We start from the raw sequence: 24,965 nt of genomic DNA on the forward strand, positions 1-24,965 counted from the left end.
CAATTTGGTGACTTTAACATCAATTTTAATAATAAGAAATCGGAAACTTTCAAAACTTTCCTTATGGACACATTCAATTTACGTATGATAAACAATCCAGCAGAATCTACAGCGAGAGATGACACCACTATCGATGCAGTATTTTCAAGATATTTGGAAAAAATTATATCACAAACATACGTATCATATTTCAGTTATCACAGGCTGTAATTTCGATTATTGGATATGATTAATATAATAGTAAAAGTAGTAATAATAATCATTTTCATTTTCATTTATTTTTCACATTTACTTATTGATATTTACTTTTATTTTGAATGGTTCATAACGTATCATATTTCAGTTATCACAGGCTGTAATTTTGATTATTGGATATGATTAATATAATAGTAAAAGTAGTAATAATAATAATTTTCATTTTCATTTATTTTTCACATTTACTTATTGATATTTACTTTTATTTTGAATGGTTCCACTAAAATGTATTTGTAATCTATAATATTTGTTGGAAAAGAAACTTCGTTTCTACCGGGTGTCCCGTGACAGCACTCACTTTTTTTTTAATACCTATATAAATACCCAGTAATATGGTTTAAAATAATAAAACTCATAAATAATATTGAACACAGGAAATAACCAATAGCTTGTCTATACATAGAATTAAATTATTAGGCACTGAATTAATAGAATTATATGTAATAGGTACCAAAAGCATACGATATTTAAAATGCCGAAATAAATACAATCTTTTGATTTATAAATAAATAAATAACTTATTTATGGCGAACATATTTTATAATATGTTCTTGAGAATTGTACATTTGTAATTTGTATCTATATCAATATAATAAGATAATATCTTATTACTTATTAGTTATTATTATTATTACAATATGCCCGTATGCCACAGTATGGTATGGCTTTAATCTTTATTTATACAATACACCTATATATTATAATATAATATATACCTAAGGGCCCGGTCACACTATAAATTGCTATTGCTATAATAATAATAGATAATAAAAAGAATTCTGGTTAATGGAAAAGAAATTAATATTTAACTATATTTCTAATTTCCTATCCTAGTAAATGGTTATGTAACATGCAACATAAATAATTATTTTTATTTTTATTATATTTATTATTAATTATTTATAAATCAACTTAACTTGAATTTGATTAAAAGTAACTCGTTATTTATTAAGTATATATAGTTGAAATAAGTTAAAAATTAAGTTAATGAATATTAAATTTTAAAAAGTTAAAATTAACTTAACTTTAACTTTTTAACTCGTTTATGCCCAGGTTGAATGTATGTATATAGGTATAATATGTGATGTCACTGATGTGTATTATAAATTATAATATACGACATCTATTTGCACAGTGATAAATAATTACAATACAACACAAATACAATTACAATATACACTTTATTCTTAATTTAAAATTTTTTCTCAATATTAGTAGGTATAATCTTAAATATCAAAATCCAAACTTCTTTTCATATTGTCGCTTTTCCAAAACGGTAAATTATTACTATAATGTCGATATTTATGTAAATTTCTCTATGAAAAAAGGAGAAATTAAATATCTGGGGGTGGCTATCCCCCCTGGATCCGTCTCTCAGTCTCTGGGTTAAATGCAACTGTGTTGATGGTTAAATGGTTCCAATTGTATAGTCATTGTGGAGTGAGTTGTTGGAACGTATACCAAGATTCAGAGGTTAATAAATGGATGCATATTATATTATAATGTTATAAAATTCTTATTTCAAATAAATATAGGTAATATTACATATTATTACAAATTTACAAAATAGTGTTTTAGTGAATATTTTTATATAGATAATTAATATTTTTTATTAAGAAGCATATTATTTAATTTAAATGAATATTTTGATTGCAAAAAATATCATAATTTTTTTTTTTTTTGTTATTAATTAACCCGCGACAGCTTAGGCCATTAGGTGGTTTTATAACTGTGGGCGAGGGTACTGTAGGTTTTAAACACATGTGTTTTTAGTTTGGCAGAATTTTCAAGTGGGCACCTGTAAGGTATTTGCCATGCCCGGGTATAATTGTAATTATAATTGAGATTACGATGTTACAAGTACTTACCTAGGTGAATTTGACGATGGATTCATAACAATGATGTATACTATTATATTTTAGAGGATTCTGCAGTTTATCATAGCTTTAGAAAAGGTTGTGAGCAAATTACAGTACACTGAATGTGGCGATAAATCATAGATGATCCTTAATTTTGCGGACGATCTATAAATCACGTCCGTGGACGTAGTAGGGCAGACACTAGAAATGTATCCAAATGTCTCCAATGATCAGAATCTCATACCAAATGGCCTGTGCAGGATCATAACTCTAAGTCTCGTGGATATCGAGACCTCGCGATCTCATCGACAAAATGAGACAAACGAACGCGATAAAATCGCAATATCTATATTTTGATTTTTGAACAAATACAAATATACAATATGGTATTTTGAAAAATGTACTTAAAATTAATTTCTTATGTCACGCTGATGACCAATCGTCCAAACAACAAATATACGTACCTTGATGAGGACCTCAGCATTGGCGAGTGAGTCGGAGTGACGACCGATAAGAAAGCGATGAAGAGCACGGACAGCCGCCAATCGGATTGCATGGTGATGCGCATGTAACCGGCAAAGTAGAACATGCACAAACAATAAATTTACAATTTAAAAATTCTTAAAGCTTGTTTGAGTATGAAAACCCACTTAACTAGATAATAATATTCTTACTACTAAATTTTATAATAGGTCAATTCGCTCCAATATTAATCATAACAATGTTAAATGGATTTCCAGAACGTACAATTAGCCATGTTATGCGTTTGTAAGACGGAGACAGCGCATGCGGGTGTACCGCAAGGTTTTTAGATTATAGTCTATAAACCTTGGGTGTACCGTCCTATTAATAATTATTATTAGTAATAACTAATAAGTAACTAATAAGTAATAACTTATAACAATAATAATTATAGTTTTTAAATAAAATAATTATTTTATCGTGCGCATCACGACAGCACTGTACTCGCACACGCGTGTGCCATCGTATAATAATATTGTATTCATAATATAATGTATTCTGTTTTCGGCGGCAGTCTGTTGTCAGTTCCCGAGGTGGGTGGATCAAGGTACTCTGTCTGTTAATATTATTTTTTACATTGTTCTTTTAAAAATATGTTTTATGTATTATCCGTTTAGACAGAACAACCACAATACAGAATTCATCGTATTGGGTACGCGGTGCGTACGTGCGTCTGGAACATTACAATGGAACATTTGCGACGAGTCAATCATTGCAGCGTGAGTATAACGGATAAAGATTGTCGACTTTATACCATTTAAAAGAAAATTACTGATATTTGTATAAGTATCATATTGTATACGAGTCTAGAATGTTTAACAGGAGTAGTATATTTATGTTTACATGCATAATATAGGCGGCAGTAAAAAAATTATATGTATATTATATTATACTATAATAATTTATACTGTTGTACCTATATAGTATAGTATAGCATGTTAGGTATGAATGGTAATAATAAATATTAAATTAATTTTAAACAAAACAATTTATCTATTAATATAGATAAATAGTATCAATGTTCCAATTTCCATCCAATAGTTTTTAAAATCCCACCCAATTAATATTTGAAATGTATTAACGACTATTAATTAGACTGACTTGTATAGTTGTATGAGTTAATATGTTATTTAACAGGTTGTGTTCGGAGTACCATTAAACTGGCTGTGTGATACTTAGGCTCTTAACTCAAACTAAAATTAAGAGGACGTGATACCCGCATGTGTTGTCTCCGTCTTACAAGTTAGTAACATAGCAAATTCTACGCTCAGCAGAACACGTGCAGTTCCGTTAATTTAAAAATTAGAGTGAATTGACCTCTTATAAAATCTAAAGGTAAGATTATTATCTAGGCAATCTCGTGGGCTTTTTATTATATTTTAATTTTAAAGCGAGTTATGAGTATGTATTTTAAGATGTACATATTATACATATTTGCAATTTGCAATTTTAAAATACTTGCTTTAAAATGAAATTGTAATGAAAAACCCATGAGGTTGCCTAGATAATAATCTTACCTTTAGATTTTATAAGAGGTCAATCTACTCTAATTTTTAAACTAACGGAGCTACACGTGTTCTGCTGAGTTTAAAATTTGCTATGTTACGCACTTGTAAAGCGGAGACAACGCGTGCGGGTATCACGTCCTCTCATAATGATGTATAATATTCAATTCAGAAGTTGAACACACCTAATGTAAACCTACTATTATAATTTTTTTTTTCTTTACGTAATGTGCTTCGTGATTTATCGATTCCATTGTTGTTGTGTTTTTTTTTACGATTCTTATAAAACACATTCGCGTAGAAATCAATTTAAATTACACGCGACGCCCGTGTTCGTAGTTACAATGATATTATAACCAATTTACTGCACAGCGTGACATGATAATACAACAAAAACGCGTATAAATGCGTTTATATGATTGAGTACGATATACATTTTCGCTGACATCGGTAATCGACATTCGGCGTTGATGTCGTGTGCAGAATAAAAGATTCGTGGTGTGCACTAGTTCGTTCTTGGAAACCACTGAGCAAAATACATATTTTTTGATACTTGTCGTTGGAATAAACGAGGAGAGAATTAAAATATCATAAATTTGAATTTTGTTCAACTTTTTAAAACGTATTACGCGTCGACGCGTTTATATTTCCATGCGTACACTTTGCGTCAAAACGTAAAAAATAGATTTGAATACACAATAGTCGCATTATTATTACAATTTTTATAGAATAACAATAGGTACAATATATGTACAAAACATTGATAAATCATTCGGATAGACAAATTTATTTGATCAAGTTCAACGAATACAATAAATACATACTACAACACATTTTTATTACATTGTAGATATAACCTATACCTATAATAGAATCAAATACAATTTGTTTAAATAAGATTAAAATTAATTTTATACCTAGATATGCAGTATACATTTATAGGTATCAATAAAAAATGATAAATATAATATACTGACAGAAAATATTTTTTAGAAATCGGCTTTGTTCCAAATACTTCGTTTTTTGTCAGCGGAAACGACGGCTGTCAAAGAATTTAACGAAATCCCAGGACCAACATCTCTGCCTCTGGTCGGCACCCTTTACCAATATTTACCTGTATTCGGTAAGTACAAATTTGACCGATTACATCACAATGGGTTGGCGAAACTCCGTCAGTACGGACCAGTTGTCCGGGAAGATATTGTGTCCGGCGTGTCCATAGTGTGGATATTCAAACCAGAAGACATCGAGACGCTTTACCGGAAAGAAGGCAGGTACCCAGAGAGACGTAGTCATTTGGCATTACAAAAGTACAGATTGAGCAAACCAGATGTGTACAACACTGGAGGACTTTTGCCCACGTGAGTATATGATTAATTTGGTTGATTAATATACCTGCAATTTAAGTTTTAAATATTAGTTAAAATACTTATTAGTTATTATTAGCGAAGTTTATTATTTTCGTTTACTTATAGGTATAAGATAAAAAAAGCGAATATGAGGGTGTCACTCTTCTATACAAGTTGGTCACATGTATAGATGATGTTAAATCATAATTCAATGGTTAAATATCATTATTGTATATACAACAAAAGATTCTGATCAAAGACAGTTTGTCAGCCTAGAATATTATTTTATATTATATTTATATTGTTTAAATAGAACTACCTATCTGAAATTTATAAAATCTGGAAACAAAACTCGTTATAATATACGCCTGTAGGCTGTATCCTACCGTTATCCTACTGTTTTCTTGTTTACAATACACATGCCTTATAAAGTTATAATAAATTATGAGTGCAAATGATTATATTTTTTGTATTTTTCGTGTTGGAAATCAGTATTATTACAATTTGGTAGGTAACTGATATAGACATTCAAATACGAATTTTAACATTTTAGTTACTATATCAAATTATACGTTCAACTATAACTACTGTTAAATTATAAACATTGCGTATACGTATTGCAGAAATGGCTCGGATTGGTGGAGACTTAGAAAGGCGTTCCAAAAACATTTGAGTAAGGTCCAATGCATCAAACGGTACGTGGATAGTACGAACACAGTAGTCGGAGAATTTATAGATCGAAGAATAAAACGCGCAGAACGCAGAGACGATTTCGGCCCCGAACTATCCAGGCTCTTCCTAGAACGTAACTTTTTATTTTTCACAGAAACATGACATGTTTTATTGTATGATATTACAATAGGTACCTACCTATATCAACGAAACTGTATATAATATTATTAAATTCAAACAACGTCAACAGTGACGTACTATATCGCCTTCGACGAGCGACTACAGCGGTTCAAAAACGAAGAATGGAACTCAGATTCGGAGTGTTCGAAACTGATCAAGGCGGCTCATGACATAAACAGTGCGATAATGAAGACTGATAATGGACCACAACTATGGAGGAAGTTTGACACCCCCATGTACAAAAGTATACGAAAAGGACACGAACAAATTGAAAAGTAGGCCATTTAACGAGTTTAGCTGAGTAATCAATATTTACAAAATATTATTTAATTATTTTAACCAATATTCCATTATAGCTACTTACTAGACATTATATAGTATAGTATTCAAATAAAATTAATTAATAACGACATGTTTTCTGGTCGTCAAAAATATTTGAGTAATATTTTTTTTTTAGAATTGCACTTAAAGTTGTAAATGAAAAATTAATCAGTATTAAATCGACAGACTCCGCATCATTGTTGGGAGAATACTTGAGCTCAGGCGACACGGACTTCAAAGACGTAATTGGAATGACTGTGGACACTTTGTTAGCTGGAATCGACACGGTAATATACAATTTTAGGTTAATTTATTTTAGTTAATTACTGTACGCAGAACCTACGCCTATAGAATTATGTTATAAACGTATATAGAAACCATCTTGCTTAATACATTTTATGCTATTATATATTTGTTTTCACAAATACTTTACAGTTTCAATTTACTTGCCTACAATGGGAATTACAAACAAATGTATTTTTACACATTTATAACATTGTTGTTTTTAATTTGCGCTTGTTATTAAGTTTACCCTACCCAAAAGATGGGAAACCAGATCTCATAATTTATCAACCAAAATTTTAATTACACAATTTTTTACCAAAATTACAATTATATGTTTACATAAATCCAGTTAACAATTGATTTGTTAAATAGTGGCTTATATTTTAATGAATCTATGAATCGTTGATGGGGCATTAAAAATAATCATGTACTTAGCGGCCATACTTAAAAATTTGTTTGGAAACGTTTTACTTTAATATAGGAATTTTATATCTTCTAATATACAAAGGGCAATGTTTTTCAACCAAATTTAGGGTCGCTTAACCTATAAAAATGCATGACACATTTTATTTTAAAATGAAAAAAAAAATAAGATTATAACATTTTAAATTATGAACTCGAATAAGTGATGAACAAACATTTATGGTAGATATAAAGACAATTAAAATGTCTACTGATATAGGAAATCAATAAATTGAGCTTAATTGTGATCCCAAACTTAAGTAAATGTTTATTGAAACTTTTTTGGAAATGTTTTGTGCGCCACTTATACACGGGAAATTACGAAAAACTATGGCAGCTAAATTGTTTTTTTTCCTTCTATGGCCGACAAAGTTGACACGGCTCGTGAACTTTTTTTTTACAAAAACAGTGGGTCGCGAGTCAAAAAGGTTGAAGACCACTGTATACTATAGGATATACTATTGATTCGATAACATATGTCTGTGGTGTTTGTAATACTGGGCAGTCACGCTGTATTTTATATTATATTCACTTAAAAAGTCTTAAGCCCATTCGTTTCTAATAAATTAGCAGAAATGTGATATTGTTAACCGGATGTTAGAATTTACACATCAAAGCCGTACATTGCATTGAATCGTTTTTGTTACTTTTGACCGGTCTCGTTGATCGGTAAAATTAATTTTCGTCGGCTATCGGTTATCAACACCTGGCTGTGGTAAAAACCTATGAAAATTATAATACTAGTTTTATTATTATTATTATTTTGTAATCATCGTATATATATTATGTATATATAGTAAATAGTTGTAAATAGATGTGAGTACGGTTTGTCGGTTCTAGGCGACGTATTCGTGTTGTTTCGGACTGTACCATTTGTCGTCGAACCCGGACGTTAGGGAGAAAATGTTCGACGAGGCGCGGGCCCTGCTACCAGACAACCACACACCAGTCACCGATAAGGTGTTAGAGCGGGCCGTGTACGCGAAAGCGGTCGTCAAGGAGATGTTCCGGATGAATCCGATATCGGTGGGCGTCGGCCGGATACTGCCCGAGGAATGCGTGTTTTCCGGGTACAGAGTCCCGGCAGGAGTAAACGCGAAAAACAATATTATAAAATATATTATACAATAAAATATTTGGGACGTCACCACATTGCACACTCGTCGAGAGTTCACTAATAACTAGAATGATGATCTTCACACGAGACGCGGGCGACGACTGTAATTACTCGATCAATAACACTGCTATAATGTTCTCGACCGCCGATAAAAATTTAAATTTTTTCCTTTAAATTGGTGGGTATTTTCAACTTATTTTGAAACCATCGGAGTGTTGTTTTTGGAGAAAACAAATGTTTTCATAAATATAATATCCATCTTGTCTGAAAATGTATTATTGGTGTACGCCAAATACCTCTGTAGGTAGTTCACAACAAATTCTTCGAAGTTCTTTCTCACGTGAATCAGTAGTTTTTCTGCATTATAATGTCTTAGGTACTCACTCAGTCACGCAACAAGGAACAAGGAACCGATAAGCACCAAACTGCATATTCATATGGGAACAACAGTCGTCTTGTAAATCGTATTAGTTATATTTGATCACTACGTTTTTTTTTTCATATTTCGTTCAAATTAATAAGAACTCTATAAGAACCGTAGTTATAACGAGTGTGTGACGTCCTTTTTATATTATATTATAATAGAACCAAATTTACGCTGTTAACTGCGTTGTTCTAAATAAATTATGATAAACTGAAAATGTCGTTTTTCAAACACATATATAGACGGTCGTCGTCACGCAAAACCAGGTGAGCTGCCGTCTGGAAGAATACTTCCGGCGACCCAACGAATTTGTGCCAGAGAGATGGCTAAAGGACACTGCCGAATACGAGCCGGTCAGTCCGTATTTGGTCTTACCTTTCGGCCACGGACCTAGGACGTGCATAGCGAGACGTTTGTCTGAACAATTCCTACAGGTCGTGCTTATAAAAGTAAGTTGTATATTTACGAATCACATGCGGCCAGGCGCATTATGAAAGCCTAATAAACGATAGTCAGTAAGTATCTACCCTGTACAAAATATATCGTACGTGCGTTTCAGATCGTCAGAAACTTTGAGATGACATGGACGGGACCAAAGTTGGACAGTAAATCATTATTGATAAACAAACCGGACGGACCGATATCTATAATATTCAAGACCAGAGACTGAACAATATAATATTTCAATTGTAATCCCTTCACTTGGTATAAAAACAAATACATACCATTCCAACGAATTATAATTTATATAAGATGTATTTTGATATTATAATGCAGCTCGAAAACGTTTTGGAAGAAAATTATTGTATTTTACTGCAACAGGCGTTTGTGGATATTATTACATTAAAACCTATTGTTTAGTTATGCACTTATGCATGTACTCACAGGGCTTGGAACCGGGTATAATCTAATATCGGTTTTTTTTTTAATTTTCTTACATACCGTAATCAAAATCAAAACTTTAAAAAAACCATTACCATAACACAAACCGTTGAAATGAATATTGGTTTCAAGCGTTGGCTCTTCGTGGCTTAAATTTGAGCCTAAAGTAAATCGTATCTGAAGTTATTTGCCATGCAACAAATGGAAGATAAATTGTTTAATCATCTGGAAGTCTCAACTAATTTTAGATATATAATTTAAAAACATACTATTTTTTTAGAAAAGTTTTAATAAAACGTATAATGAATATAATTAAATCAAAATATTTTTTAAAAAAATTACTTATGAGTACTACTGATATTGGATACTTTTATAGTTTATTTAATTAATTAATTTTTTTTTTCAAAAATACCTATATACCGTTTTGATATTAAATTATTATCAAGATGCATTGATTTAAAATTATTCATTTCGTATAAGAAAATTTGAAAATTCGATATTATATATACGTAGATAAGTGTTATTGACGTATATTATAATGTACGAGAGCGGTACTGAACTTTTGTGTAAAAAATATTTATGATACCCAAGATAAAACAAATTATTTATGCTACATTTTTAAAATAAAGTTAAAAGTGAACTGTGGGGGTTATATCACATATACCCACCTTAGAGTATTGACTAACGGTATGTCGGTACACAATTTATTGCTTTCAAGACCAATATCTAGTACAACATTATTAATAATAATATTATATACATATTGTGTTTGTCAAGTAAAATTGTTTAAGCAAAAATGTTTTAAAAAGTTTTTCCTTTCAACTTAACCATTATCTATAAGTCTTTCTAAAATAAAATAATATATTATTATTTTATTAATTTATTGGTGACCTATACACAAAGTTTAAATACAACATTATTTGTGACTTAATATTTAGTCGCTAAGATCGGGTTGAGAAACGTTAGGATAATAGTTAAACATCTGAAATCGACATTTTATCAAAAAATCAAGAAGTAGATCTTAATTAAATTAATCCATAGTAATGTTATGTAACCCGCGAGTAAAATGTGTAACTTATATAAAAATCATGAACTAAGATAGTATATGGACTAGAAACTGCGGATTAAAACGTTGTTTGTTTGTAGTATGTAGGTTTATGAGTTTATGACCTTAAATAAATTGAATTGGGTATGACTATAATTGACTATACATTTTTGTTTAAAACAAAATATTAAGGTATATTTAAATTGTGGCCTGTGAAAAATGTATATTTATTTTTTGGCCCTTGACATAAATCCCCTGATTTAAATAAACAAAAAAATATTTGATTCTCGTGAGCCAACAAATCCCTAAGTGGGCCACTCTTTAAAATGCAAAATTTAAAAATTTGACTTTGAGGTGCACATGCTTGGGTATATAGGATTTTCTGTGTACCAAATATCATTACCACGAGTGCTATAGACTTGGGTATGGATCGCTTACACGCACACGCACACTCAAACATTACCTTTTATTAATTATAGATAGGTAGCCAGATAGAACATTTATCAATTCATCCTAAAATTAAAAATAATATCCTTACGATTAAGTATTAACCATCCAATTTTACAATGTAACAATTAATTATTATAGATTTAGTAATGTAAAATAATTAACAATGTACCGGCCATAATTACATGTATTGAGTTTTTAAATTAATAAACAATAATAGATAACATTTTAAATAAAACAAAGAAATAGGTATGACATATTTTTTTTAAACTTGATACTTTTTAAACTTTTTTATGTTTTATTTTCTTACATAAACATCGAGATAATATACTAAATAAATACAATTATTAAAGATGATTAAAATATAGTAAAAGAAATTTAAATTCCAATTTTATAATGCTCCATAAACAATAATTTATATAACAGTGTGTAGGTAGTAGGTACGTTCTAAACGTATAACGTGTTCAAAAATTGAAATCTATAAATATTTTATACATCACAAGCTTTAAAAATGTTTTTATTTTAAATGTTCACTGATTGCTGAAATCTTGGTTAGATTTGTAAGTGATGAGTAATGACTAAACTAATAATAACTGATTGAGATTTATACAACAAACTCCAGTAAATATTAATACATTTTTCTCTATTGGAATAGATTGACAAATTGATTCAAATCAAAAATGTTGATATTTAGAAAATTATGACAAATTAATTAATTAATATATTTATATTGAATACTAAAATGTATTTTTGATTAGGCATACGCTGAAGTAGAAGTCTTGGTTAGTGGAGGAGGTGATGGCAAAATGATTGGTTGTTGTTGATCATAAAATGCATTTTTTTTTTGAGATATTAATTCAGTGTTAATAGTTTTGACTAGCTTTATAGGTGCACCAACTATTTGTTGTTGGTATGATACAGGTATGGATATTTCCTTTTGTAATTTAATTTGTTGAAGTTGTGGAGGTGGAGGTGGTGGTGGCGAAAAATTAGCTATTGGCTGTTGTTGTCCATACACACTGGACATTGAAAATTCATTTTCACTCGGCATTATTTGTGATGTTGATTCACCGTTGAAAAGCTCGGTTATCGGAGGAGGTGAAGACAAACCAATTATTGATGGATTTTGCTCGTACGGCTCATTTACTGATACTACTGTTTGCCCTGGAGTTTCCTGATATATTGATTCTTTGTCAGGAGTATTTATAAGTTGTGGAGCTTGAGGTGACAAATCAACTATAGGTTGTTTTTGTTCTTTTGGCTCTGATATTTGTACTTCTTTTTCGATCGTAATCGGTTTATATTTCGTTTCTGTGTCAGAAGTTTTCATAAATTGCGTAGGTGGTGACAAATCAATTAATCCCTGTTGTTTTTTATATGGCAAATAAATTGAAACTTTTTTTTCGATAAATGTAATTGGCTTAAATGTTTCTATGTCAGAAGTCTTCACAAATTGAGTAGGTGGTGAACCAATTAATTCCTGTGGTTTTTTAAATGGCAAAGGTATTGGATTTTCTTTTTTAATTAGAATTGGTTGAGACGTTGATTCAGCAATACCGTTCTTGATTATTTTAGGATATTGTGATTGCAAACCAATATTGGCCTGTGCTTGTTCGTTTGTTGAAGGATACGATACTTCTTTTTGCACAAGAATTGGTGGAAGTATTGGTTTGATGACAGGTTTTTGTACGAACTGAGAAAGTGTAGGCCGATAAACGATAGGTGGTACACGTCTGTCATATAATATATCTACGGGTTTCGGCTTGTTAAGTTGAATTGATGGAAGGGACAAAAATGGTTTGTTTTCAACCGTCAAATCTTTGTGGTAAAAATTATTATTCGGTACTTGTGGTAAAAGTGGAGACGGTTTTAACGGGTCACCATGTTTGTCGCTATCTGTTATTAACCCAGCTGTATCAACATTAGTAAGTATTTCAGGTGACTGTATCAATGGATTAATTACGGGATACTTAATAAATTTGGAAGGTAATGGGAGAGTCAGTGACGGCTGGGCTAGTTTATTATGTAGACTCTCGTCGACTAATTTATCTGATATTATTTCACCTAACTTATGTTGTGGTGTAGAAATTAATGATTTAATTTTGTTTTTCGTATCTTCTAAATTTAATTGAAGTAGTGAGTGTTTCGGATTATTGCCAATAAGATTTCTTTTCTGTAAAAATGGTACTGTATGATATAACGGTTCTTGATCAATCACTTTCTGTGAATTAATGTCGATTTCTTTTAGACCTACAACTTTTGATTTTTGACCCATCGAATGGTCATACAAATCGCCATACGCGTTGTTTACAGGAGTAGACTTCATTTGCCACTCGCTTGTTATTAGCTCTGGCTTATTAGATTCATTATTTTCCTGAGCAGGAGAGCGGTTATAGCATCGTATGATAGCATGCCGTTTTACGGGATTTGATGGTTCACTTAAATCCTTAGCTAAGCCCGGATTTTCAAAATGATCAACTCCATCTGAGTGAGGTTCATAGTTATTATTATTAACAACCGGTGGTGAATTTTTCAAACGATCACAAATATGTGTTGTGTACCGTACTCGATCGTGTAAACTATTTAATAATAATTTACTATCTTCATTTAATTCAATACTCTCGGATAGAGAAAATATAAGGTTCCACAATAAGACGTGAATAATTGTTATCCTCAACAATTTAGGTGCCTGGAAAGACAATAAAAAATTTAATAAGTACAAATTGTATAAATACTTGAAACGTAAAAATGTAATTAAAAGTAAGTAGGTACACAATATATATAAATTAAAAATGAAGAATTCTACAGTCCAACATAATATTAAACACCAACGTCAACATGCTCATCCGGGTTCTCCATATGACCATATGATATACAATTTGAATAAAATAAATCAAAGATATAATCAACGCAATAATTCTAACATGGTCTTAAAATAAAAATAAATCAAAATAACTAAAAAAGTGGCCTAGTAAGTATCAACTCATTCAACTCTACAGTGGGTGTTGAATGTAGATACCTTATCATTGAATATGTAACTGTTATCTATGGACATTTTAAAATAGAGCTAAATATTATTATTATAATTATTATTGCATATTGCATACAAAAAACAATTCTGAACGAAGCCGGTCTGTTAATTTATATTATTATGTATATTGAACTAGACGTTTATATTGCAATTATAGTAATTTATTTTATGGTAGGTTAAATTAGATTTTTCCAAAAATATCTCATTTATAAATCATTATAATTATTACTATAGTACCTAAATGTTAATATTGTAGATTATAATACATATATTAATATTGTTATTAAGTTTTAAATCAAACCCACCTTATCGTAAAATGTGTGAATGGCTTAAAATTAGTAAATATATTTGTAAAATGTCTGTGTATTATGGTAAAATATAATAAATAATAACTGGTGCACGTAAAATATTCAAGTTTCCCCAAATAATGTTTTTGAATAACTACAAAATAACTTTCGATAAAATTGTTATTCTTCGTTTAAACATCCAATTTCATCGAAATTTGAACTTAAAATGTTGATTATTTATTTTTAGATTTTTGGGTTTCAGAAAAAAATATTTGTAAGGAGCATTAAATAAAAATTTTAAATCTTTGCTGTAAAAATGAAAATTGTATACGTTTTTACCCACAAAATAATTTACAGTTTAAGATTTAGATTGTTTGTAATAATAAAATGAAAAATTAGATATGAGAGAAATATTATTATTAGATAAAAGCGTTTATGACTTATTATGTAAAACCTCAGTTAAAAGGGAAATTAGAGGACCAATTCATTTTGAATTTAAAATACATATAAAAAAAATAATGTTGATGTACTCTTAATATTCTTAAATTATTATTGGTACAACATTACAACTTAATATATAGAATCTTGTATTACGTAATCAAGCTTTTTTACCGATACTAAAATTATTTATCAATGCAAATGCATATGAATCGCTTAAAATTAGTCTAAATATTTATAAAATTGTATTGAGTATAGAAAATGATTATTTAAGTAACAGTAGAATGTCTCAAATTTCAAATACAAATACATTTTGAATTACAACAAAAAAACTAAAATATTTATTTTATGGGTAAATATCCAACTTCATAAAAATGTTAACTTCAAATAACTTTCTAAAATGTTTGTAAATATACGATCAACTTTTTTTGGGCGTAGGACGTTTGCGCATCGCTATTGTTATGAATGACCTTTTTTGTAGGCCGTTTGCGCATCACTATTGTTAAAAAAGGCATAGGGTATTTTCCAATCGCTATTGTTACAAAAAACCTTTATATAGGCCGTTTGCGTATAGCTATTGTTAAAAAGGCATAGGGAGTTTTCCCTAGCTATTTTTACAAATAATCTTTTTATAGGCCGATTGCGCATTCCAAATTACGTATACCAGGTTTTATTTACACTTACAAAAATAATCGTCAATATTCATAATTCATATTTAAAAAAAAATTACAAAATTAATATTCACATTTACCAAAAAAAAAAAAAAAAATATATAATATTATTTGATCATCTACTGAATAGATTTGTTGATTTGTTATAAATTGCAAAAGTATTTACATATAAATATTATCTAAATATATTATATTATCACTAATAGGTAGATAGGTAATAGGTAGTAAGTACCTTTCTATTGTTAAAATTTGCGATGCGCAAACGACCTACCAAATTTCTTACCTGGGGTACTAATGATGCGCAAACGACAAACTCCGCTTTTTTTTTATTCCAGTATATTAACACCTTATGAGAAACCTTGTGTTAAATTTCCAAGTATTTTTGTCAAATAAAAAAAATCGTATGCTATTATTTTGGCGTACCCTGTTTAGGTTAGACGACTAACCTAGACAACGTTAAACGATTTTTGTCATACCATTAAAATTAAGATAATTTGATGAATTACGAAGAAAAAATGTATGTCTAATAATCATAAATTTGTATAAGAAAAACTTATAAGGAACTTTGTATTACATTTTGAAGATTTTTGGAGAAAAAAATGATCTTCTATGGGTGGAAGGGAGGCTAATTCAAAATCTTAGCTACACCACTGATAAGTGATAACACTTAATATATGCTTGTACATACTACATAATATCAATAATGGCTTTAAAAAAACTAGATTTGAACTAGTTCGAAATCTATGAAAATATAACATATTACTATTTTAGTACCTTTTTTTTTTTTTTATCCGTTTGAACCGACAGCAGAGGAGGATCTGTGTGAACACTACTACTCCTCAACTATTTTAGTACCTACCTAAAAATTATATTAGGTGCGTCATAATTATAGGCACTGATTATCTAGCAGCTTAAGACTATCAAAATATTTCTATGTATAAAATATTCAATCTTATAATTATTAAAATGTTGTAATAAATCTTAAAACTATAATGAGTGTATATATATAAAAAATTCTATCAAAATATATAATTTTGTAAAATGTGTACATTTTATATTTTGTACTATTTCTAATAAGGTCCTAAGACTATACAATATTAGATTATTTTTAATGTTATAGGGTGGATTTAATTTAAATATTATTACATAAATATTTTATAATCATGTATAATAAATAATAATATTCAACAAAATCGTTAAAAATAAACTGTTAAAATTTATTTAAAATCGTGATATACATATTATCTTATATTATAGTACCTACTGCAATTTGCAGTTTTTTTTATATTTTTATCTACATACCTCAAATTCCAAAACAAGGTACTAGAAACTCTAAATAGTCATGATTCGTGTTTAATGCTAAAATATCACGTACAGACGTTTGTTATATATATAAATGTAAATTACTTATATATTCAACCAACTTAATAGGTTTTATCAGATAAGTTCATTCATTAACAATTAAAAAGCACTAAAAATATCAATATTTATTGTTTTATGAATATCGCAGTTCATCAAACAATCCACAAATAACAGTTATAGTTGATCAAAATATACCTTTTTAGTTATTTTAAATCAGGACTATGAAATGTGAAAGATATCTACACTTCATTATTTGATAGATATAACAATAATAATATAATATAATCTGATATAAGTATGATGGTAAAAAAAAAATATTGACTATCATAATTGTTCAAATATTAATAATTTTTAAATTTATTTAATTTATTGTTATACATGTATGATTTATCTATACGGAAAACGTATTCATAATAATTACATATTATTATGGAAATATTATAGAAAATATTTCCTAGAGGATAATGATTAATGAGCATTTCTTTTATTATTTTCAGTAGGTATGCTGTTTATTTATTGTTCTATTCAGTTATTAGTTTAGGAAAATATCTGAAAAATTAAAAATGAACTTCGTCAACAATAATATTTATTAATTTTAATTTATTTTAGATGAGAGAAACACTATATATATGATATTTATGAATTATGAATATTAATATGTAAAACCTTAAAATGTAGAGGTAAAGTACACAATAAGTTGGCGCACCTATAGACAAATTTAATTTTAATTTTAATTCATCATAGAATTTTAGAATAAAAATTGTAATATTTTAAATTAAATAATAAAATATATTTATAATAATTATATGATTTTTTATGCTACGTATTATTAAATTTAAAAATAATAAAATATTTATCACATGTATGAAACAACTTACCATTGCTATTCCGGAGTTCAGCTTACAGTCTTGTCTGTACTGTAATAGCCACCATGATATACTACACTAAGTTATAAGTAGGTTGTGATTCGAATGCTTCTGACATTATGATGACGATAACACATCCTAAAATCATTAAAACAATATCTATATGTATATTGTATACCTATATGAATTGTATTTGTTTGAAATGACATATTTCAGTTTTTAACGCAGACTGACCAGACTGTTGTTTATCTTGAAAAAAATATAATACATTTTCTTCCTAATCGACAAATGTTCAAGATACGCCTTGTAAAAAAATCAAAAGAATGTCAACACTTGGAATTTTCGCATTTTTGGAGTACTATATTATGTATATATGTATAAATAATTCGATTAACGTTTTTATCCATACCTAGTAATGACACTGTATCAAACATTTTCAAACATATAAAGACACCATGTTACTATGAAATAAATCATAATAAAATAAATTATATCTCAATTTTTAAGAATTTTTCTACCGGTTGAATTAAATGCCAAGTAAATCAATAAACTATTAAAAATGTGATTTCTATTATTAGTTATTAAAAATTGTTAAATCTAAAAACATATAAATATTAAATACAATAATAATGTGTGCATGCAGTAATATTATAGGTATCTTAATAGTTATTCAAAAGCTATTTATATTTGTTTTTCTCTTCTATTATTACATTGTAATTAAAATTGTCTTTTATCTATTCTGTTCAGTTTTAGCCTACTTATATTATGTATATTACCTATATTAAATGTTTATAGTAATTAGTTATATACTATTTAAAGAGTAATGACCTCATCACCTTCAATACAAGCTTAGCTTATATAGAAGGTGAGAGACGATAGTCATTTGTATTAAATAACCTATTGTAAAAATTGTTTGGAGGACGGAGTGGCTGAGCGGACTAAGGCATCGGTTGCGACGCGCACCGACGCCGGTTCGAAACCCGGCCACGGTCGGCACTTCTCTTCGGGCTGTCACGTGTCTGGAGAGAGACGCCGTCATCCCCCATCCGGGCATGGCAGATACCTATGGGTGGATACCTCGAGTTCGTTTTAATATTAACGGAAAATTGTCACTATATAATTTGTAGTTTGTTTCTATTAATTGCATAAACTATGTATCGTCATAGAAAAAACCCCGGAAAATTCACTGTCCCGTATAATAGGTATCGGTTGTGCTAAGTCAATCTACTTAGATACAGTAATTTACTGCAGTAGTGCAGTTGTAGTATAGTTGTATTAAATACGCTTATTAAAACAAAAAAATGTGAATATGTATTTTCAATATTTTTTTAATTATGGTAAAAACAACTTATAAGGAACCTTGTTAAAATTTCAAGCTTTTTCACAAAAATTTAAAATCAGTATCATATATAGGTAAATTAAATAAAACTTTTAAAAAGTTAAACATTTTAAATATCAATAAATAGCAAAAATTGACCCGAAATTTAACATAATTTTATTTTTAAATTTATTATTTTTATTATATTATTATATGTCTAGTAATTACCTATTAATATGAATATTTGGTGAAAATTTTAAGTCTAAAGTTTTTCGTTTTTTAATTAAATAATAAAAACAACACCAGTTTTCAAAAAAAATGGTTTAGGTGAAAATTCCGGTTTTTCTAATTTTATTTTGTACGTTTTTCCCGATAATTTGAAAATGTACTGGAAATTTAAGATTGTTTAAAACAAAAGAAAAACTTTTGACGCTTCAAAGTATCAACTAAATCTTTTTTGCTGCCAGAAACCGAAAAACCGCTCTTAATGTTGAAAATATGAGCAATTTTAATGCTCTTAAAGCTAAGGTTTTTTTATAAAAATTTTATAAAATTTAACTAAGAACAAAACCATAGTGTGACATTTTGTACACGAAGTTTAAAAAGAATGGACAGCTCAACGGTGGGCGTTCGTAATAAATACATATTCGTACGACGTCTCCAAGCTACATTTTTACTATAACATTATGTTTCAGGAATTGTGGTTATACCCAATATTTATATTATCTATTATCTTTATGTATGTAGTATAGATACATAGCCTAGTGTGACAGGTTTATAAATAAATATTGAAAATATGTGATAAAGTGATGAAAGTGAAATCCATAATTTATTTTGACAATATCATGGCTATTGTTTAGCAAGTATACTAAACTAAACATTAAACATTTAAAAATTTTTATTTCGTAGTAATTTATACATTTTTATTTAAACTTCAAATTTATATAAAACAACAATATATAAATAGAGCACATAGCCCTGTCAAGAACACACGATTAACACTGTTTTGTAGGTTAAAAAAACATTTTACAGTGCCTCACCTTAATTAGTTTTAAATTACAACAGTCTCCAGAGACTACACAAGCCTCGAGCTATTCTCAACGTATGTGTGATAAAATACTTTTTTACATCAATTAAAATACCATAAACAATTAAGAAAAAAAATCAATTTGTACAGAAGTATATCAAATTCTTCAAAACATTTTATTCTAATCAGGTAATATATTTGAAAACACCTAATTGCAATCGCAATAAATAACATTGAGCAGAATTCCGTAAACAAATCAATACCTAGGTAAATGCGATATTAATTAGATACTTGACAATATTATATATCCCAATTTTACTATCAATAATTTAAATTTCACAGACTAAACACTATAATTATAATATAACTACAAAAGTCAATAAACTACAATAAAATATCCACAATAACTTTAATAATTAATATGCTCGGAAATCGCCTTATGTATTTAAATATTTATTTAGTTTTGTAGTCTTGTGGATATTTTTGTTTCAATAATTTTTAGGATGAATAATAAATGTTCAAAATTCGAAAACCTCTTTGTCATATGTATGCACAAAAATAATTATTCTCATTAAATCAAAGCAAATCAACTGCGCATCATGAACTAAACAATTTTAAAAGTGAAAAACTCGGTCTGCTGTATACCTCCCTCGTAATTGAGTACAGTTCACCATAATGGATGTGTCAACCACTCAGCCCCTATTCGTATAACTAATATTAGTACTTATATACTTATATATAATACTTATACTATTCTATATAAAAGTATTCGAGACTTTCCCACCTAAAAGATCAAATTCTCTACCAGAACCAACCTCAAAGTTGATGATTGAAACATTTTCAAAAACTGGTCCAAAAACTATCATGAAAAACACAAAACAACCAACATACACTTCGCTGTAAAACTAAAACATTATTCACTTCACTCAGAATCTTAAAAACGTACCTCCTACCGTAACGTTGTGTATAACATGAACGAATACCTTCACAAATAGGAATACGTGAATTAACGAAAAACTGGTTGTTTTAACACATTATATTTTTAACTAGTAGAATATTGGTATACCTACCTATATTATGTGCATTGCGCGTGTCGTCCGTATGGATTGTAAATATTATAATTACTCATTAATTGATTTTTAAGTGAACTCGCCCCGTAAGTTTTCCGATTTTTATAAACACTAATCTCAGACATTTGCACTATTGTACATTGGTTTTTGGTTATCATTTAAAAAGCCGGGCTCGGGATCGGATCCTCGCAGTCGGTGACTCGAAGTATCTGCAGCAGCACAACCAGTACAATTTATTATTTTAAAGTACAACAACAATAATAACAATGACGGTGGCCGTTAGTACCTATATATTAAATAATACACAGTATATTTCTTGTAACATAATATTAATGCACACTGTTGCAGTTTTACCTTTACGATTTCAGATATTTTTCGCTGCGGACATAATTGCGTCCAACAGAATAATATAATATGGTTTCGATATTTATTTTCCACAGGTGCGAATCATTGCGTTGTCGATGTTGTTGTTGATCGACTACTGTGCGTTCTCAGCGGCGGCGCCGGCGACTAGTTTGACCAAGCCCAAAACGTATCTGGTCAGACACGAGAGCTTCTCGGATGCAAAAGGCCAGTTCATGCTCGCGTAAATATATTTTTGATAAAAATGTTATGATAATTTCTACGAGTATAACGTTCCAAATTCCAAAATGATTTTGGTTATATTTTTTGGAAAAAATTGAACATTGGTAAAATTCGGCAAAATTCTAACCTGATCATCATTGTCTCAAACGCGAGCAAACAAATTATAGATTTTAGACTAATGATCAGGATTGGGATTTTATAGAATTTATATATTTCTAATAAAATGCTTAAGAAATAGCAAGGGTAATCTTCAAATTTGTTTCATGATTCAGAGAACTGAAATTAAACATATTTTTATCTTGCAAATTTTTTGATTTTAGTGCTTTTTTTGGACGTTTTGAGATATTATTTTCATTTTGACCTGTTTATTAATCAAAATCGGTGATATTTTATGAAATGACATTTTAATAAACGAGTTTTTGAATATTGTCTAATTTTAAAAAGTACTTAAATGTGTAGATTAAGAAAATTTTACCAACGTACTGCGTGTAGCGGCGTACACCATTTCGTATTATTTGGTTTTCATTTTAAACTCTTGTCATCTACTGATTTCAATGTCTCCCCTTTTTGTCATTTACAACTGGTTTTATCATCGAACGAGTGTTGAAAGCGTTGTGTACTGTATTAATACAGTCCACTAATACTATCTATACTAGTTGTGTTTTCGTTTTAACGTGTAGTGGTTTTTCTTTGTAGTAGCGTCTTAACTTGTACTTGACTTTGCTTTAAAATGCCGATTTTTGTTTATTTCATTTGATAGTTATGTTAGTATGTCTATGACACCATATTTAGCCTTCGTCATCGTCGGGTATTATTATCGTGCGAATTACCTATAAATTATAATTAATTGTATTAATTATTAATTTCTATACATAATATAAATTACTACAAGGTGACAAAATGGTGTGCACATCGGCTGTTATACGTGGACCGCTGAACAACATATTATATATTATGTCGAATATTATTTTTGCCCACACTGCGTTGGTAAAAACACTAAAAACACCAGTCTCGTTGTTTTTAACAGTAAAACGACGCTGAAACATTTAATGAAAAAAAATAATATTTACGTTTAACCCATTATCCATACGTTACAATATAATATTTTATACGGTAGTCGGTACTTACCTACATAATATTATACTTTTATCGTTAGACACGTCTTCAATAATACCCATTTTCGGATTTTATAGTTATGCGCTCGACGACGGAAAGGAAGGAACGCGGGCACAGAACGACGATGGAACCGGTTTCGTGATGAACCAAGAGGGGTCGTACTCGTTTATCACCCCCGAAGACGTCAACGCAAAAATGTCGTACACGGCCGACAAGAACGGTTTCGTAGTGAAGGGACACCCTTTTTAACATATAAAATACAATTTTTCGAGTACACAACAGTTTAACATCAGATGTTCCTACTATAATATCTTTTTTCCCGTACATTTCTAACGTAATACTGTTATTGATTTTCTGCGTTTATTCGCCCATTTGGATACCTAACACTACGCCTAGGTAAGAATTTAATATGACTATAATATATTGGTCAACCGTTGGAAAATAAAATGTGCACATAGATAGATACTAGGTAGGTATATCATTAGTTGTTACTTATTAAAAATATAATTAAAACATATTATACTTGTATTTATTTGTGTTTGTTTAAATACTAAATTATTGACACCAACAATAAGTAATATGTAATAGCGAAATGACAAATCTTTAATTTTCAAATATAATTGTACCAAATTATGACTTCGTTCTTGACAAATTCAGCATTCAGGCATACTAATCGATTACAGATAATTTTATTGGTTAGAAATGCATAATATAATATATTAGTAGGTAGCCGTCATTCAATTAATTTGGCTTTATAGCTAAAATGTGGCAAAGAGATAAAACTGAAAAATATAGAGTCGAAAATCAGTAGTACCTTATCCAGCGACATAACAAGCGCCTCTAGCTTATAAATAACTAAGAATTATTGTATAAGCATGTTATTCATTTTATTTTTGCTTTTTATGATAACATTTTTTGTATAAGAATTTACTTTAGAATTATATGCTGAAAAAAATTAGACTCCAAATAAATCAATAATAACATTAAATATACGCATTTACGTAAGTATACTTATATATTATAATCGCCAGGTATAAAATAATACGTTATTGTGTAATGAATAATTATATTACGTATAGGTACATTATGTTTTCGCAAATTAATGCAGTTTAAAGCATGTTATCTACTTATAAACATATTAACTACCAGCAATTAAATTAATAATCATGCTCGATATAAAACAAAATGTTTAAATAAAATAATGCGACTGTAAAATATTGTTACGCGAAGTCTACACAGATTAGAAATACATAATTTATAGGAAGGTAATCAGTAATCACATTTGTAACAATTATGAAGTGCAAACATTTACAATAAAAACTATCATCTTAGTTTAATATGAATGAAACACTCTCCCTGTATATAATCATTAATTTCATTTATAAATCATTTGTAATATCATACATTAAAATAATTAAAATGTGTGTAAAATATGAATGTGCTATTACTGCTAAGACTATTATATTTTTTATTTTAAACTAAGAAATGTGTATATTTCTAACGTAGGTACAACACTAATTTTTTCGACAACTCTTCCACATGTTTGTAAATTAGATATTTAAAATAGGTAGGTAGGTACGTAGTATACGTATAAAAATGAGTTTTTTTTTTTTCAATAATAATTTCTAATCTGGCTCGTTTTTAACTGGCTTTAAAAATATTTAGTCATTGTTTTTAATTTCATGACTCGGAGCAAAATATTTTTCCTGAACGTTCATATTACACATATTTAAGATTAATTATTGTGTAGGTATATGTTCGGGATTACCTTTAATGTTGTAAACTCGATCTTGCAATATCATGTTAGAAAAAGGTTGATTGTACGGTTTAGTCGATAAAATTACATACAGTGTATAACCTGATTTAATC

The 24,965-nt window shown here is 29.0% G+C and overlaps 2 protein-coding genes and 1 pseudogene across 3 annotated transcripts; 2 read left to right on the forward strand and 1 right to left on the reverse strand.

Annotated features, from left to right (window-relative positions):
- The first annotated feature begins 3,150 nt into the window (after nt 1-3,150).
- Nucleotides 3,151-11,455, forward strand: LOC132943951 (cytochrome P450 302a1, mitochondrial-like). 2 transcript variants are annotated; one of them, XM_061013128.1, is made up of 9 exons: nt 3,151-3,183; nt 3,254-3,355; nt 5,135-5,502; nt 6,114-6,295; nt 6,413-6,617; nt 6,800-6,950; nt 8,251-8,499; nt 9,194-9,400; nt 9,511-11,455. In XM_061013128.1, exons 2-9 carry the CDS (start codon nt 3,323-3,325, stop codon nt 9,619-9,621), a joined length of 1,506 nt encoding a protein of 501 aa, XP_060869111.1. In that variant the 5' UTR covers nt 3,151-3,183; nt 3,254-3,322; the 3' UTR covers nt 9,622-11,455. The 2 variants fall into 2 exon arrangements, with proteins under 2 accessions (XP_060869111.1, XP_060869112.1); XM_061013129.1 differs by lacking the exon at nt 9,511-11,455 and having other exon boundaries at nt 8,251-8,480; nt 9,194-9,360.
- A 39-nt stretch (nt 11,456-11,494) lies between these two features.
- Nucleotides 11,495-21,411, reverse strand: LOC132943950 (uncharacterized). The gene is made up of 3 exons (XM_061013127.1): nt 21,396-21,411; nt 17,993-18,118; nt 11,495-14,014 (listed from the first exon to the last, which is right to left on the reverse strand). The coding sequence occupies exons 2-3, from the start codon at nt 17,993-17,995 to the stop codon at nt 12,080-12,082; spliced, it is 1,938 nt and encodes a 645-aa protein (XP_060869110.1). The 5' UTR covers nt 17,996-18,118; nt 21,396-21,411; the 3' UTR covers nt 11,495-12,079.
- Nucleotides 21,412-21,538: 127 nt separating this feature from the next.
- LOC132943953 (uncharacterized) lies at nt 21,539-23,624 on the forward strand (annotated as a pseudogene).
- Nucleotides 23,625-24,965: the final 1,341 nt, after the last annotated feature.

Source organism: Metopolophium dirhodum, chromosome 4 (genome assembly GCF_019925205.1).
Source record: "Metopolophium dirhodum isolate CAU chromosome 4, ASM1992520v1, whole genome shotgun sequence".
Taxonomy (NCBI): Eukaryota; Metazoa; Arthropoda; class Insecta; order Hemiptera; family Aphididae; genus Metopolophium; species Metopolophium dirhodum.

Excerpts from the sequence above, each read along its gene's own strand:
- LOC132943951 (XM_061013128.1), top strand. The coding sequence starts at position 3,323 with ATGGAACATTTGCGACGAGTCAATCATTGCAGC. Across the intron at positions 5,503-6,113 it reads ACTGGAGGACTTTTGCCCAC|AAATGGCTCGGATTGGTGGA; the intron begins GTGAGTATATGA and ends TACGTATTGCAG. Across the intron at positions 9,401-9,510 it reads TACAGGTCGTGCTTATAAAA|ATCGTCAGAAACTTTGAGAT; the intron begins GTAAGTTGTATA and ends CGTGCGTTTCAG.